This window comes from Neoarius graeffei, chromosome 9 (assembly GCF_027579695.1).
Source record: "Neoarius graeffei isolate fNeoGra1 chromosome 9, fNeoGra1.pri, whole genome shotgun sequence".
NCBI lineage: Eukaryota > Metazoa > Chordata > Actinopteri > Siluriformes > Ariidae > Neoarius > Neoarius graeffei.
The window spans coordinates 38140373-38157684 of record NC_083577.1 but is presented as its reverse complement, the minus strand read 5'-3'; the positions used below and the strand labels follow the sequence as shown (position 1 = coordinate 38157684).

Genomic DNA, 17312 nt, shown 5'->3' with positions numbered 1-17312 from the left:
ATCCAGCGTTCTGATTGGTCAAAAAGACTCGAAAGCAGGTCGGCCATTTTTCCTTTGCTGGCATTGGCGGCCTTTTTTGCTTTGTGTAATTTTGCCGCGCAAGTTAAAGGCCGCGGACTGTGCGTAGTCTGTAGTACTCTAGTGTAGTCACTTCTCGCTGTGAGACAACTTATGACTTTTTGTCCCAAGTTAACCAAGTGTGAGACTGAGAGGGTGACTGAGAAGTGAGGTAGGAAACCTAGTTATGTTCGGTTTTCTTTGAATAAAGATACTGACAAGTTGTCAACAGTTTATTAATGTTTGTCATTATTGAAGAAGTTCAGAAGAATTTGTCAAATTGTACAGGTCCGGACCTGTACCTGATGTTACGTTTAGGTATGCAGCCCTAGTTTATATCATGTTTGGGAGGTGTGTATAATTTCGGGGTGGGTAACTTTAACAACAGTTGTATTGAACGTCAATTATTTCACTGTAATATAATTGTGTGCTTATAATGCACATATTAATTTAATGTGAAATCAATCTGAATTTGTAGTGAACAATGAAAAGGATATATACAAGTGACTTTTGGTTAGTTTCAGGAGTCTAACGGACATACAGTGCCCTCCACAATTATTGGCACCCTTTGTAAAGATGAGTAAAAAGGGTTTGAGGAAAAAAAAATCCACATTTTGGTGAAGTAGCTTCATTTCACACTGGGGGTAAAGTTAAAGAGAATCTTTTAACTGAAGGAAATTTATTCAGAGAAAAACAAATCCCTTATCAAGAAATAATTATTTTCAACAAAAACACGTGCCACTATTATTGGCAGAAGTAACACGGTATATAAAGATGAGTCGTAGTACAACACTCCCACCCTTTGTCCTATTTTGTAAGCTGCATTATTAGTTAACACCTGATGAAGCTTTGAAGTGCAAAAACATATCTTCCCACAAGCTTTAATGATCGTGCATCCCACAGGTAAAGAACTTCAGGATGTTTCATGATGACAGTATGCGATCCTTCTTCAGACGCCTCACTTTTACACCTGATGGCTCCTTCCTCCTGGTACCTGGTATGCTTGTTGTGGTGTTCCACTGATGAATCTCTTTTATCTTATTTGAAAAAGTGGGGTGGCTGGTGGGTTTTGATGCAGTTGTGTGTGTATTCTCAGCTGGTTGTGTGGAGACGGGAGAGAACGTCACAAACACCACCTACGTCTTCTCTAGGAAGAGCTTCAAGAGGTGGGGTAGTGATGATGATTACTTTTATTGTCGCATTTCATTCTTCTGTACTATCTGCCATGTTGCAGACCAGTTTGATATTTATGCTTTAGCTATTTTTTTTCTTTTTTTATTATTAATCCTGTAGTAAACCCTGAGCATTTACTGTATAACGTCTGTACGTGTGGTTTTGTATCAGACCCATAGCCCATCTTCCTTGTCCTGCTAAAGCCACCCTTGCTATACGGTGCTGCCCTGTGTACTTTGAGCTCAGAACCAAGAAGCTTGAAGGTGAGTTGCCTCCTCAATTACAAGTAGTTTTTCACTATTCCTTAGATTTCAGCCTATTTTTTTTTTTTTTTTTTTTTTTTTTTTTAATCTTTGCTCTCTCTTCTGGCTTTCTGTCAGATGAGTCGGTGCAGCCGCTGCCCAACACGTTCCAGCTGCCGTATCGCTTGGTGTTTGCTGTGGCATCTGAAGACTCTATCTTTTTTTACGACACGCAGCAGACATTGCCATTTGGTTACGTGTCTAATATTCACTACCACACCCTGAGTGACCTTAGCTGGTAAGATCCACACACATTTTAATACATAATTTTATTTGGTTCAGCAGCTCAGTGGGCATCTTTTAATGAAACCTCAACACATGGACATAATTATAGTTAGCAGTCTGCAGCACATTAAATGTGGTTTATTTTGTCCCAAGTGGTGGTGTTTCTCCCCTTTTTTATTATTTTTTACCCCCGCTCCAAAGAAGGGGGGTATACTGGTTTACCTCTGACTTCCTGTTTACTGACTGAATGTATTTACAAAAGATGTAGCGTGGATTTACAAAATTTTTGTAGCCTTTTTTTTTTTTTTTTTTTTTTCTCAGCAACTACAAATTACAACTGCTTGATATTTGGTGCTGAGCTTCAGCTTGGGGTTCTATACCGTGCATATCGTTTTCAGGTCTGTCGTACGTCGAATTCCTGTTTACCGACAATGTATTTACGAAACATGTAGCGTGGATTTACAAAATTTTTGTAGCTTTATTTATTTATTTTTTTTCTTAGCAACTACAAATCACAACTGCTTGATATTTGGTGCCGAGCTTCAGCTTGGGGTTCTGTACCATGTATACCGTTTTCAGGTCTGTCGTACATCGACTTCCTGTTTACCGACTGAATGTATTTACGAAACACACAGGGTGGATTTTGACACTATTTCAAGAAACAAAATGCTATTTTAAAATGACAGTTTAGCAGGATGCTGTTTGAAATCCCTGGGGAGAATGCTGCTCTTTACTTCCTTGTTTCAGGGTTATGTGTTGAAGTCAACATTCATAATAAGTGTCCTATTCCTTCGATTGCTTGCATTCTGATATAAGCGAGAGTAGGGGGGGGGATACGTAAGTGAGCAGTAGCTCACAGTTGATCTTGTTTCCTCTGTAAAACATCCAGAGTTGTACACAGTTGTGTGGGGGTTTTTTGGTTTGTTTGTTTTTTTAAAGTATATAACTACATCATATCACTGCATTTAATATAGCACAATACTAAAAATATTGTTAACTGATAATTGATTTCTTAGGTTTGGTGTTTCATCGTGCATCAGCAGGTGTGTTTTTTTTTTTTTTTTTTAAACATAAGGGAAGCAAACTCGCTGGATTTGTGTATGTGACTGTGTGCGAGTTAGCGTTGCTTTTACTTCTAGCACAAGGGGGTCAAACATACAGCCTGTAGCCTGGGAGTGGCTCAATAAAGGTTCTAATCTGGTCCAACAAATTAATTAAAAAACATGTTCTAAATTAATTAATATTTTGTGGACCAGAACTGTGACAGATTACAAAAAAAAAGTCTGTTATTTTACTAGGGAACAAAATGGAGTAATAAACTCAGCTACTGACAAAATGTGCTAATGACATGGAATTCTTCATTAGCAACGTAAAACTTTTGATGCTGTACCCATGTCTGTTTCCAAAAAAAAAAAGTTAGGGGTTTCAAAGTGAATCCAGAGACAATCACTATTATTTACTCACTTAGATGTGAATAATGTTCCTGTCTCCACTTCAGTAATCGGTGTTCAATTAATAGCTGTTACCGGAAGTTACTTTGATACCTCTGTTGGAGCATATCGCAGCAGAGTTTAAATTAAGACCATGGGGCTTATCCAATTAACAAAAGCACTCGGTGATGATTGCTTTTGATTTTATTCTTCTTAGCTATATGCAGTGAGCTAATGTTCAAACACTAAAAGCTCTGCACTCTGTGGTGTGTGCACACGCCCCGTTTACACGGCCTGTTCAAGGCAGAATTCATATGCTCTGTGTTCTACATGTATGTATGCAAGTGTTCTGTATAAACCGTAGTGAATGCAGAACAGGGGTCTGTGTCCTGCCTCTGATCTGGAACGATTGGTAGTAACAGAGCCAGAATCGATGTCCATGTAAAAGGGACAGCCAGAATAGCAGGACAGAGGTGACATCTATGACCTTGACACCAGTATGAATTCAAATGTCTCCATCTGCGGCGTGTAAGGTCCACACACCTTTCTGCTTTAATTCACTTCCTGCTTCTCTTCGCTTTCTCCTCAACATATCTCTGATCACACAAACATGTTGCTTGTATGAATCTCTCCACTCCTCTTTTCCTCTTTACCTTTCACGCCAGTTCTCTCTCGTTATTGAGCGCAGTTTTCTGTGACACTTTTTCTCCTGAAAACCCGTCTCAATGTGTGCTCTAAAGGACACAAAGATGGTTTTTTTTTTTATTTTTTATTTTTATTTTTTTTAATATAGCCTCGTATTTATTACTTCCCTTAAATGTGAATTATTTATTATTATATGATTACATGTTGCATGATGCTCAGTAACTTTGCTTGTGTTTTGAAGAGCGGTATAAATGTACATAGCTAACAAAAGCACCTCAACACTCTTCACCCGTTGTTTTTAAAGCAGCCCTGGTATTCATATTTCCGACGCATAGATATGTCACCCGAGATGCCAGTGCTCTGTTGTGATGCGTCAAGACTCTGGTTGCGGAATGCCAGCTCACAGTGTAAACCAGGGGCTTAATCAGGATTGGGAAGGTTGGAAGTGTTTTTCAAAGTAGGAAGTGTAATTTGATTGCGACTGGGGAGGGGCAAATTGTACAAATTTCATCTTTTTTTTGGTGCAATCTGGTGACTTCTGGAGCTGCAACTGAGCCTTAAAGGAGTACGCCACCCCCAGGTGAAATTGAGTCAGTCCTTCCAGTCCCTAGAGTTGGATGAGTGAGCCAAAGCGTTTTGTAGCCGACCCAGCCATTGCCCTGATCTAGAAACGCCCCACTTAGCTTAGCGTAGTCGCTGTAATCCGGTGTGTCCAGCTAGCATGTCGTTGCAAAAGTGAATCAAATAACTCAAGATTTTTTATAATTATTTCTCATGACCTGTACATTCACATCGAGTACACATATCTATGCAAATTAACACGAAGGGATTTACTAAACCAATTTATATATGGAACTATTTTCGGCCACAGCACAGGCAAAGCACCGCTGCAGGCGCAAAGACACCACGCAGCACCTGAAAACCCTCAACTTCCGTCAATACACCAGCGTGACTACTAAGTTCTCTGCTACTAGCAGTGTTGCCAGATACTGCTGACGTTTTCCAGCCCAAAATATGTTCAAAACCCACCAAAATGCACTTGAAACCGCCCAACTGGACGGGAAACCGCCCAATCTGGCAACACTGGCTACTAGGCTGACACTGACAGGTGCTGCGTGGTGTCTTTGCGCCTGCAGCGGTGCTTTGCCTGTGCTGTGGCCGAAAATAGTTCCATATATAAATTGGTCTAGTAAATCCCTTCGTGTTAATTTGCATTGATATGTGTACTCGATGTGAATGTACAGGTCATGAGAAATAATTATAAAAAATCTTGAGTTATTTGATTCACTTTTGCAACGACAATGCTAGCTGGACACGCCGGATTACAGCGACTAAGCTAACCGGGACGTTTCTAGATCAGGGCAATGGCTGGGTCGGCTACAAAACGCTTTGGCTCACTCATCCAACTCTAGGGACTGCAGGGACTGACTCAATTTCACCTAGGGGTGGCGTACTCCTTTAAAGGATATACGCAGAACCTTTATTTTTAAATACATTTCTGAGTGGATAGTATCTCCATCCTTGACTCTTGTCTGCTGCATAAGTGGGAATTTAAAATATATTTTTGAGAGTTAAAATCAACTGCAAAGTTGGCATTCAAGTTGCCCCGCTGAGCCAGCCAGCCCTGAGTGCGTGGCGTCACAGCAGGAACCGCTTTTAAGGCCAAGGCCTTTGACAGCTATAGACCAAAGTCATATGAATAAAAATTTATGGTGAAAGTAAGAAATACCATTACTGACTTGCTTAAATAAGACTGATTTGACTTCATTGATTGTGGGTTGACTCTCATTAAAACAGGATGGGTGTTATAACTTTAGATTAGATAGAACTTTATTGATCCCTTTGGGAGGGTTTCCTCAAGGAAATTAAGATTCCAGCAGCATCATTACAGAGAAAGAAATGGAGGAAAACTTCTAGATAAATTAAAATAAATTAAGTATTTACATATACAAATATAAAAAGAATAAGATATGGGGAAGGGGGGGGAGAAGGAAAAAAAGGGGGGCAGCAGCAGAAGAGGTGTTGCACTTCAATGTGCAATATAATGTGCAATATTAATGTATTGCTTATTGCTAGGCTAGGCTACTGCTCCTTCCTGTCCTCTGTCCTCCTGTTACCCCTCCTCCCCCCCAGAGAGGAGTTGTACAGTCTGATGGCGTGAGGGACAAAGGAGTTTTTGAGTCTGTTCGTCCTGCACTTGGGAAGGAGCATTCTGTCACTGAACAGGCTCCTCTGGTTGCTGATGACGGTGTGCAGAGGGTGACTGGCATCGTCCATGATGTTCAATAGTTTGTCCATAGTCCTCTTCTCTGCCACCGTCACCACAGAGTCCAGCTTCATGCCGACCACAGAGCCGGCCCGCCTGATCAGTTTGTCCAGCCTGGATGTGTCCTTCTTGGATGTGCTGCCCCCCCCCCCCCCCCCCCCCCCCCCCCCCCCCCCAGCACACCACGGTGTAAAACAGGACACTGGCGACCACAGACTGATAGAACATCCACAGGAGTTTCCTGCAGATGTTAAAGGACTGCAGCCTCCTAAGGAAGTATAGCCTGCTCTGTCCCTTCCTGTACAAGTGTTTGGTGTTGCAAGTCCAGCTTGCTGTCCAGCCACAGCCCGAGGTACTTGTAGGAATCCACAGCTTCCACCTCAACTCCCTCAAACTTGTGCAACATACATGCATGCATTTTCACTGATAAAACATAAAAGGCTAATTAAATAATCAGATGAACTGAGACAATCACATTCTGAAACAAATTAAATAATCTTATACCGGTAACTTCAACACACAAGTTACGTGTATTAAACTAAATGCAGGCAAACGATGAATGTTTTTTGTTGTTTTGTATCCAAATGAGAGTCGCGTCTTACCCGTCTATGTTCTTGCTTCTTGAAGGCCGATCTTGTGGCTGATTGTTTTGAAATAATCTGACTTTCAGCTGTTCGTTCAGTTCTCCATTCATTTACTACTTCCACATAAGGGCGAGATATTGCTGCTGAGGCAAGCGTGTCCAGCGGAGAAATCGGACAGCTGGCCCACTCATTCTCCATTTTCTCCATACTGAGTACTCCGCCATAATTGCCTGAGCCGAGCAGTAACTAAAACCCGGGACAGGACGTCACCGGTTTTAGCAGCAACTGCGGGGAGGTCACGGCCCAAGCGATATGTCACGTCCCAGGTTTTACCAACAACCCTCAGCTCACGCTCCAGGAGAACTGGTGCAACTAAACTTTTTCCTTTTTTAAAAAAATAATAAAATAAATACTTTCCTTTTCTTGTGGTTTTCTTTAATTGTTGGTACTGCACCCTCTTTCAATACGGGCTTATAACCAACACTCAACAGATCAGAGGTTTTATACGAGTCTTCAGTAAAATGTGCAGAGTAGGAGAGACCACTTCGTAAGCGCCCAACATGCCCGTGAATTTCTCGCAAAACGCATCCAAATCTTTGCAGTTTGAACATTCTTGGGCCATGAATGCAACATAAATCCACCTTCTGTCATGTTGCTGCACTGGCCAGCAACACATCTACGTGGCATGGCGATAAATTGGCTCAAAATGGAAGCTCGAAGTTGCAGTTAGCGCTGTGTTTTAGTATACGGTAGTGGAAATGGCGATGAGACCGATAAACTTCCTGCTATGACGTCACAGATGTCAAGGTCATTCACTCAGACCGCTACCTATATGAATCATTTTAATCATAAAAATTACTATATTAGACTTGTTAACGCTTAAAACTATTCTTATGCCATTCTTGAGGTCTTGAGGCATTTATAAACAAAAAGGGAGGCCCTGGTTCTGTGCATCTCCTTTAAAAAGAAATGAAATGAAGCATTTAATTTTAAGTGTGAATTATATTTTATTAGGCATTTAATGCAAATTTTATTTGCTAACTTAAAATGTTATAACACAGTTTTTAAATTTAGTTTCTTATTCATTAATCAGAACTTTACAAATCTTTTATCAATAAAATCTTCTACAAATTCCCGCAATAAAAGCAGAAACCTTAAATTATAAAATACAAATTGCTGCAATCAAGTCCTCTTACACAGAATACATCTTTACTATATACAACAAAGATATAAATGAGATTCAGCTGACTCTGAAGATTAAAATTATGAAATGTATACAACTGAAAATAATAGATACCATTTAACAAGTTTTGATTTTACGAAATATACATAATGCAAATGTTACATCACAAAATATTAGGAATCATTTGGATTCTGCTAAAAAGTGCAATAAACAGGAGTTAAAAATAAGTGAAATTAAGTTACAAATAAAAGGGAATTTTCCTGTAGTTACTTGAAATGTAAATAATACAAAATTCAATAATAATAATAATAATAGTAGTTTATGGAAGTACTATTGAAGAGAATGTATATCTTGGCGAAAGAGAAACCAATTGAAACCGAAAGAGTGAACGTGATCATCAGGCTGTTACCATGGGAACAGTCTTTTATGAATGCGGAAGTGGGCTGTCAGTGTGCTGAGTCCGGTGTGACTGAGGAAGGGGACAAGTTTTATGTTTCATCTAATTTAGGTCATTTAAAAACTATATTTGACAGTGGGCACATAGGAAAGTATAACGTTTCTGTCAGTATGTTTATCATGCTTGTATGAGATTTTTTTTTTTTTAAATCTCACAAAGGTATTTATCACAAACACGGCCTACTCATTCTAAACCTGCACTGCAAAAAATTGGAAACTCTATTTGAGAATTACGTAATACTAGTGAAATTATCTTGCTGCATGGACACATTTTTACTTGATAAGACATCTTAGAATAAGTTGGTTGCAATCTCGACCCAAGTTTAATAATCTCAGAATTGGTGTCTTGTTTTCTTCTAATAGGAAATACTAGATCGTGTCAACTATTTTCAAGATATTTTCACTTGCTAAGATTTTTTTGCAGTGTACCGAACTTTGGCAGAGAAGCTCTCAAAACTCGTAGCATTTTGCTTCTGTTCAAGTCTCGTTTCGAAGTCTGACCAATAAGAGCGCTACATTTTTGGCAGTAAATTTGATTCTCAATTTTAACTTCAATATATGGAAAGCGCATGTGCCGGGCACGCCCCTGGAAACCACTGACCGTCGGTAAAAATGTCCACAGAAATGCACAAAATTACTTCACAAAACTAGCTTAGTAAACTAGACCCACCCGCCTAGCGGCCAAAAATATTTTTGCCTAGCGAGTGGGTCTAGCCTCGCACCATATAAACAAAAACACCCCGGGCATTAAATCATGCCCGCCAATCACAACGCAAGGTTTTTGTTTGGATTCTTTGGGCGGGATTTTGCAGGAGTGACGACAAAGCTGCGCGACGCTGGAGAAAGCGCAACAGGAAAGATGGCTACGGCTATTGAACAGCGCGTGTTTGACTCCGCTTTGGAATCAGTTTTAGAAGAATTAGACTTGGAGTTTTCGTTGAAACATGAGCAGGAAGAAGCTCTCCGCTCATTCCTTTTCAAGAAGGACGTTTTCGCTGTTTTGCCGACCGGCTATGGCAAAAGTCTGATCTACCAGCTGGCTCCGCTCGTAGCCAAAAGGATGGGGCTAGTTTGTGCAGTACGAAGAATTAATAAACAGCTTTGAAACATTACTTTTTGATTGTTTCTTATTTTCCCGTTATTTTAAATTTAAGGGAAATTATTTCACCAAACACCACTAAATAAAAACTCTCAAAAACAGTTTAAGCAAACCCTTGGAAAACACTTGGAAAAAATGTGTATGTGGTACAGACTCCAAACTTGTGGTCATTATCTCCAAACTTCTTAATATCTAGAACCTGTTTATTAATTAATACGCATTTTGAAAAATTATTTATTTCAAGGTCTCCCCCACTGCTTTCTGTTGCTCTGACTACGTCACAGTCACTGTTGTGCTGATTGGTCAGAGCGTTGGCCTATACGCACAGAGACAATTTGAAAGACAGCGGTTTGTTCCTCCCACCCACTTCGGAAATGTCTACGGATGGAGGCCAGACTAAATATTCACATTTAGTCTGGCTTGCCAGGCTATCACAAAACAACAAAATTTCACAAAATTTTGGTTAGCACGGGTTAGTATAAAATTTATAGGCTGTGTTTTTTGAGAATTGTCCGTGTAAAACACGTCTGCACGGCTCGCTAGCTAAGCCTGTGGTGTAAACACGCACACTGGTGCGGCTTTATTTAGTTTACTGTAAAGCTGGAATATTACGGAACATCTGTGTAAAAAGAGCTGTAGAGCCACAGGCCTGACAGCATTTCTGCAAAGTGTGTTATGGGTTGTTTTACAATCGGGGTACGCAAGCTAAAAATCACATTTAACACTTATTATCTTCAATATCAAAAGGCTTGATTGAATAAACTTGGTTGTTTATTGTAGCCCTGTGATGGCTCTATTTACCATGCAAAAAAAAATTTGGTGATGACGTTATTTTTGGTGAATGTATGGCAATATGTCATATTTTTAGCAAAATTACTCGTGTCATTTAGAAAAAGTGCTTTTTTTGACCACAGGTAGCTCCAAAAGGGATGCACTTAAATCATTCTTTATACCATAAAACAAATATTTGGTTCCATATCATTGGAAACATAGTTAAGTTTTAATGTTGAATGCCAGTAAGTTTTCAGACTATTTTGATCAAATTAGTATGTAATTGTGTCAAAAAAAAAGTCCTCTCGGAGACAGCTAATTTTTCAATATAAAATAACATATCTAAAATGATTTTCATCCTAAAATGTGGTTAAGATATTGGGACATAAATATTAGAGACAACTAACACAAAGCTTACAGCCTTATATTTAAAAGCACTATGGAAGTAGTGGATTCTGAATTGTCAAAAAAAAAAATGTCCTCTCCGAGAATCACTTCATTTGTTTCTCCCAGCCCTGCTTAAAGCTACACTTAATCATCTTTATCTTATAGCAGATTACACAAAGCTACCATACACATCAAAAAATTACCTGAAATCTGTTCTTTAACTTGTCCTTCACTTAAAAACTGGTACAAGAACCAGTTTGAATTGATTTTAATTTTGGACCCCTGTGACACACTTTGTACCCTGATTGTAAAACAACCCTTAATGAACAATAAACATGTGGCGATGCACAGGTTCAGACATTGTGTTTTTATATCTGATGTTATGTCTCATATCTGAGTGTGTGTATCACTGTGATGATGAAAAAGTTAATATACTAATCTTATGACATCAGGTCTGGTGACGGCTCATTCCTGGCCGTGTCGTCCACGGATGGCTATTGCTCTTTTGTGTCCTTTGACGAGCTGGAGCTTGGCACGCCTCTGAAGGAGCGGCCACAGTTGGATATCATCACCCCACCCACTGCCAGTGAGAAAAAGGGCAAGAGAACATCGGGTAGCGGACGAACAGCTTCACCCGTGCCCCGCACCAACCCTTCCCCTGTCACGCAGGAGAAAGAGACTTCATCTGCTACCTCTGAAGAGAAGCGAACGCCACAAGGCCTGAAGGCCAAATCGCAGCCCAGGCGCATTACCCTCAAAACACTGGAGGGATGGAGCAAACCCAGCACCCCAAAGTCTTCTGCCCCCTCCACTCCTCTGCCCCGTCAGGGACTGCTTACTCCCAAAACTACCCCAAGCACACCGCTTGCCCCCATCAGTGCCAGAAACTCTGCAACACCTAAAGGACCCACCCCTAGGTAATAAAGCAACTCAGAGGTCCTCTTAAGTTTAATTTTCCTCAAATAAATTTAATAAAATGTATTTATTCTATTCATTTTGAATGGTTCAGGCTGAAGAATTGATTAAATATTTGGTTTGGCAGTGCATGTCCACTTCATAAAGGGAACGATTGGTCAAAATCTGTGATTAGTCCTCAGGGCAGCTATTATTAGTCATTTCAAACTAAAGTGTTAAACGGTGGCTTCATCAGTGAAGGTGGAGGTGAACTAGAAAACCTTTTACTCCCAAGATTCTTTGCAGCGTTATTGCTCTGAGTGGAATTCAGCTGGTGAATTGTAGTTTACCTAGCATGACCAGTGTTTATTAAATATGCATAAATGGTATACAATGTTTTTATTTATCCACATGTTAACACAAGAACAGCCCTTTTCTCATCATGCATAATTCAGCAGGTGCAAGTGTGAGAGAGTCGAACTCTGGCTTCAGTCTTAACTTGATTTTTGAAGCGTTTTCTAAATGGCTATTACTTTTGGTACCCTACAGAGTGGGGTGCCAAAAGGGTCCTGTACAGGGTTCTGTAGTCTTAACAGGGAGTGTGACCGTCATGATAACTTTAGAACAGACCACGGTCTTATAAAATTTCCATCCATCCATTATCTGTAGCCGCTTATCCTGTTCTACAGGGTCGCAGGCAAGCTGGAGCCTATCCCATCTGACTATGGGCGAGAGGCGAGGTACACCCTGGACAAGTCGCTAGGTTATCGCAGGGCTGACACAGAGACAACCAATCAACCATTCACATTCACACCTACAGTCAATTTAGAGCCACCAATTAGCCTAACCTGCATGTCTTTGGACTGTGGGGGAAACCGGAGCACCCGGAGGAAACCCACACAGACACGGGGAGAACATGCAGACTCCACACAGAAAGGCCCTTGCTGACCACTGGGCTTGAACCCAGGACCTTCTTGCTGTGAGGTGATAGTGCTAACCACTACACCACCGTGCCACCCCCTTATAGAATTTCCCTCACCCTAAATGTATATTATATGGCCAAAATTATATGAACAGCTACTCCATATGTACCTTTTCCCAAATCATGGGCATTTATAATATGGAATTATAAGGTCTTCTGCTCTTCTGGGAAGACTTTCCACTAGGTTTTGGAGTGCAACTGTTGATTTGTGCTCATTCAGCCACAAGAGTATTAGTAAGGTCAGGCACTGATGTCAGCTGATAAAACAGTCGGCATTCATGTTCATCCCAAAGGTGTTCAGTGGATTTAAGATCAGGGCTCTGGCCACTCAAGTTCTTCCACTCCAGCCTTGGCAAACCATGTGTTCATGGAGCTCGCTTTGTGCACAGGGGCATTGTCATCCTCAAACAAGTTTGGGCCTCTTGGTTCCAGTGAAGGAAAATTGTAATTCTAGACAATTATGTGCTTCTGACTTTGTGGCAGCAGTTTAGAAAAAACCCACACATGGGTGTGATGGTCAGGTGTCCATGTACTTTTGGCCATATAATGCATGTTCTTGAAGTTTGCTTCTTTAGTTTTGGACTTGTGCTGCCATACTAATGTGGTACACTTTGCATGGCTAAATCATAATATATAAGGCTCAGCCCACACAGAGTTCTCACAAACTGAAATTCTGATGTGTTTTTGTCACTGTATGATACACGATGTATAAAAGTGAACATATGCATGTTTGTTCAAGTAGTGGAAGCCATCTTAAAGCTATGAGCTAGCCATTTGGGGTTTAAGTTGGCACTGCCATTTTATTGATCGCCTGCTGAGGTTTGTTGGTGCTTCATGACGAGAGGATCTTTTTGGTACTGGATGTTATAATAGTGATGGTTTGTAGTTGTAACCTCTGCTTTTGCCACGTGCAGGTGTTTAATGTAATTTGGGAAGACCTTGTACACTGTTCCCCTTTTTGAGGTCCTGCATAGTTAAAGGGCACTTCCTCTTTACGCCAGTCCCTGTTATTAGGCCAGTTGCATGCATTTTGTATTTATTTATTAATAATCTTAAATATTATAGTCAAAATTGAAATAGGTTGCCTAAATGGATGTTTCCGAATTTTCATTCAGAACTGATTTCCTGTGTCATCTGGCTGCTAATGTTTTTATAAGCTTTAGTATTTCCTTTGCCCACATCATTCAACTCCATTCTCACTGCATTACTGCTGAGCAAAATGCACCACACACTGGAATAAAGGCCTTTGCAAACTGATTACTAAAAAAAACCTAAATTAAAGATGTGTGCATTATACTGACAAATTTAACTCTGTTCTCTTTTGCTTACACAGGCGAATTTCTCTGACGTCACTTACCCCCAGATCTCCAGCTTCCTCTCAGACCGTTATCACTTCATCCTCCACTGAGAAAGCTAAACATGGTCAGTCGTGATTGGAACCTCTTAAAAAATGGCTGCTGTCTGCAGATCAGATCTGGTGTTTTTGTATTTGAATTTGTTCTTTGCAGTACAGCATCCTATTGATTGATAAATTAAGATGAACTTGTAGCATATTATTGTTTACAGAGCATACAAGTAATAAGTTTTCATTTAATTTTTTAGAGAGACCATCTCCTTCTAATGATCCAGTGTGCAAGCCTCCCGGATCCAAGCGGCCCAAGACCGACGAAGCTTCAGGTCCGAGTGACAGCAGCACTTCTCAAAGCACTGAGCCCTCAGTGGAGTCCAACAGCAAGGCCATGGATTCTTGACCAAGAGCTGAACCTTCCCATGTTTATATCAAACTGTGTTCATGTCTGCAGGAACTTCTTTTAAAAAGTATCCAGGAGCATGTGTATTTGGACACAATCTCTTGAAATTAAAACTGAACTGAACCAAGCCCTTACAGTGTAATTTGACCATAAGGGAACTGGGTGCATTTATATTTCTGGTTCATTTTGGCAAGCTCATTGACTTGTCTATTTATACTGTTGAGGGTTTAGCATTGTGTATTACTGATAGTTTTGGAGACAGTTCTTAATTGTTGTATTGACAAATCCGGTCATCAAGACTAAACTGTTTTATTACTGATAGCAAAGTAACAAGTACTTTTTTCTTTTTTTTTTAGTTTTTGGAAAAGACTAGTTTTAAGAATTCCTGTCTGTTTTCAGAGGCCTAAAGATGGTTGTTTCCCTGTGGCCAGTTTGTATTGTCGTCTTTGCAACAACTGCAGCAGCTGCTTCGTCCATGTGAACATGCTGATTCATCTGTACAGAAAGCGAAACACACTAGAATTGTGGTGACAAACAAACCATAGATAGACTAAAATGTGGAAGCCTGTTTCAGAACAGAGGCTCCAGACTGAGCTTTTGCTGTAAACATAATTTCTAAGGAATGAAAAGTAAATATTCATTGATGAGTCAGCTTTAACCTCTGAGGCTTTATTTGGATTCAGTCTTTGTTAAAGAAATAATTAATTAAATTACTTCCCACTTCTCCTTTTTCTTCTAAAGCAACTTTAGTAGTCTTCTTTCATTATTAGTTGTGAGGCCATTACTTAAAGGTTTAGTAACCCAACCAACAAGCTATCGTCAGAGATTACTTGGCAGTCTGCCTTCCTCCTTAAAAATTTCAAAATCTTTTATATCCAGGTAAGAAACTTGTGTGAAGAAAGCTAGTCATTGGGCCTTGTTTATCAAACCAGATTTAAATTTGCATACACTCAATGAGCACATTATTAGGAACACTCCTAATACTGCATCGGGCTTCCCTTTCCTCTCAAAAACAGCCTCAAATTTTTTGTGGCATGGACTCCACAAGATGGATCGTTTTTTTATATATATATATATATATATATATATATATATATATATATATATACACACACACAGAGAGAGGGTGTTTCAAAATGTAAATATTCCAGAAACTACATAGGCTAGGCAAATGAAACTGAACAGGCCTAATATTGAGCAATAAAAGATTTATTCCTCAAAATTTGAATGAGAAATTCAAAGGCATGTGGATTCCATGAACAATTTCACAAATTTTCAATGTGCATGCCATTTGAGATACAGCACTCTAACACACACAGCGCTTTTTCCAGTGAATGGCATTTCTATACCTAAAAAAATAAAAACCAAAGCATAAAATTTTTACCCGTTTCCACGTTGTTAAAATTTGAGGGCAATTGAGCAAGAATTGGCAAACTTACTAGACTGTGAAATATCAATTTTTTTAAACACCCTGTAGGTATGTTTATGTATATATATATATATATATATATATATATATATATATTATTAGTTTTAAAAAGAGATTTTGGTCTATATTGACATAATTGCATCATGCAACTCCTGCAGGCTTTTCAGGTGCACATTTCATACTGCAAATATCCTGTTCTACCACATCCCAAAGGTGTTCTATTGGTTTCAGATCTGGTGCCTGGGAAGGCTACTGAAGAATACTGAACTCATTGTTCATGAAACCAGTTTGAGATAACTTTTGCTTCGTGACATGGTGTATTGTCATGCTGGATATAGCCATGATAACTTGTAGTTACAAAGGCATGCAGATGGTCAGCAACAATAGTCATATAGTCTGTGCCATTTAAGTGATTGGTATTAACAGGCCCAAAGTGTGCCAAGAAAACATTCTCCACACCATGACACCACTTCCACCAGCCTGCACTGTGGATACAAGGCAGATTGGGTCATGGATTCATGCTGCTGGCACCAAATTCTGACCCTAGCATCTGTGTGCCTCAGCAAAAATTGAAATTTATCAGTCCAGACTATATTTTTCCAGTTAACTGTCCAGTTTTGGTGAGCCTGTGCCCATTGCAGCTTCAGTTTTCTATTCTTGGCTGAAAGAAATGGAACCCACCCTCAGAGGCGATTCTAGAGTCTGTTGTGGCCCCAAGCAAAAATTTCCAGGGGGCCCTTCTGACCAGTGTTCATCACCCATATGTTATAAATAATCTGGCACCAATGAAAAATGTATGAAACCAAAGTTTTTTTAAATTCCAAATGTGAAAATACAATGGTAAAGAACAATAAAAAACAAAATAAATAAGCTCTCGGGCCCTGACTCTTGGGGGGGGACCCTGGGCCAGGGGGCCACAAGCAGTTGCCTGCCTTGCCTGCTCACCCTGGGCTTCAGCTGTTATAGACATGATTGGCTGATCAGATAATTAATTGATCAGATAATGAGTAAGTGTATGGGTGTTCCTAATAAAGTGCTCCATGAGTGTATAAGGAGCCTCAATAATGCAACCCTTGACTGATCAGCTTCAAATCATTTTGGAAATGAGCTTCTATGCAAATTAAGTTAAGTTTAAATGGCTTATTTATGTTGTATGTCTAAATTTGATGAGTATATTTTTGTTAAGCTCAGTCATCTCAGGTTAATGACTTCAAAGGAAAAAATTGAAAAAAAAATTCATAGTTTAAAACAAATGAGACTAGCCATTCATTTTGAACAGCTTCTGGGAGGTTTTAACACCATGTTTGTGGCCTCAATCGAGGCTGAAAAATGAGTCTAGTTCAGCCTGTTTGTGCTGATCTGCTTCTAAATTAGCTGAGTGGGATCTCTTGCACACACATCTGCTTCATGTAAAATGATATCAAAGAGTTAATGGTGCATTAAAGAAAATTTAAAAAGACTTTTCCCAGTGTAGACTCGTGCAGTTAACTGTAGATTAGAGTTCTAAAAATTAAAGTGCATTTAGCTGCTTTCTTTACTGTCTGCTTTGCTGTTCCCCCCAACACCTGACTGGTCTACATCCTCACAGTGACAATTAGTGAATGTATTAGACAACTAGTTAATCTCATCTCATCTCATTATCTCTAGTCGCTTTATCCTGTTCTACAGGGTCGCAGGC

The 17312-nt window shown here is 39.8% G+C and overlaps 1 protein-coding gene across 2 annotated transcripts in view; it reads left to right on the top strand.

Moving 5' to 3' along the window:
• Positions 1-14863, top strand: part of chaf1b (chromatin assembly factor 1, subunit B) — a 50285-nt gene extending 35422 nt beyond the window's left edge. For both annotated transcript variants that reach the window (XM_060929440.1, XM_060929442.1), the window contains exons 8-14: positions 961-1054; positions 1154-1223; positions 1402-1493; positions 1611-1770; positions 11031-11495; positions 13788-13876; positions 14057-14863. In XM_060929440.1, the coding sequence (XP_060785423.1) occupies positions 961-1054; positions 1154-1223; positions 1402-1493; positions 1611-1770; positions 11031-11495; positions 13788-13876; positions 14057-14205 (1119 nt within the window). In that variant the 3' untranslated portion in view covers positions 14206-14863. The remainder of the gene's footprint in view (positions 1-960; positions 1055-1153; positions 1224-1401; positions 1494-1610; positions 1771-11030; positions 11496-13787; positions 13877-14056) is intronic.
• Positions 14864-17312: the final 2449 nt, after the last annotated feature.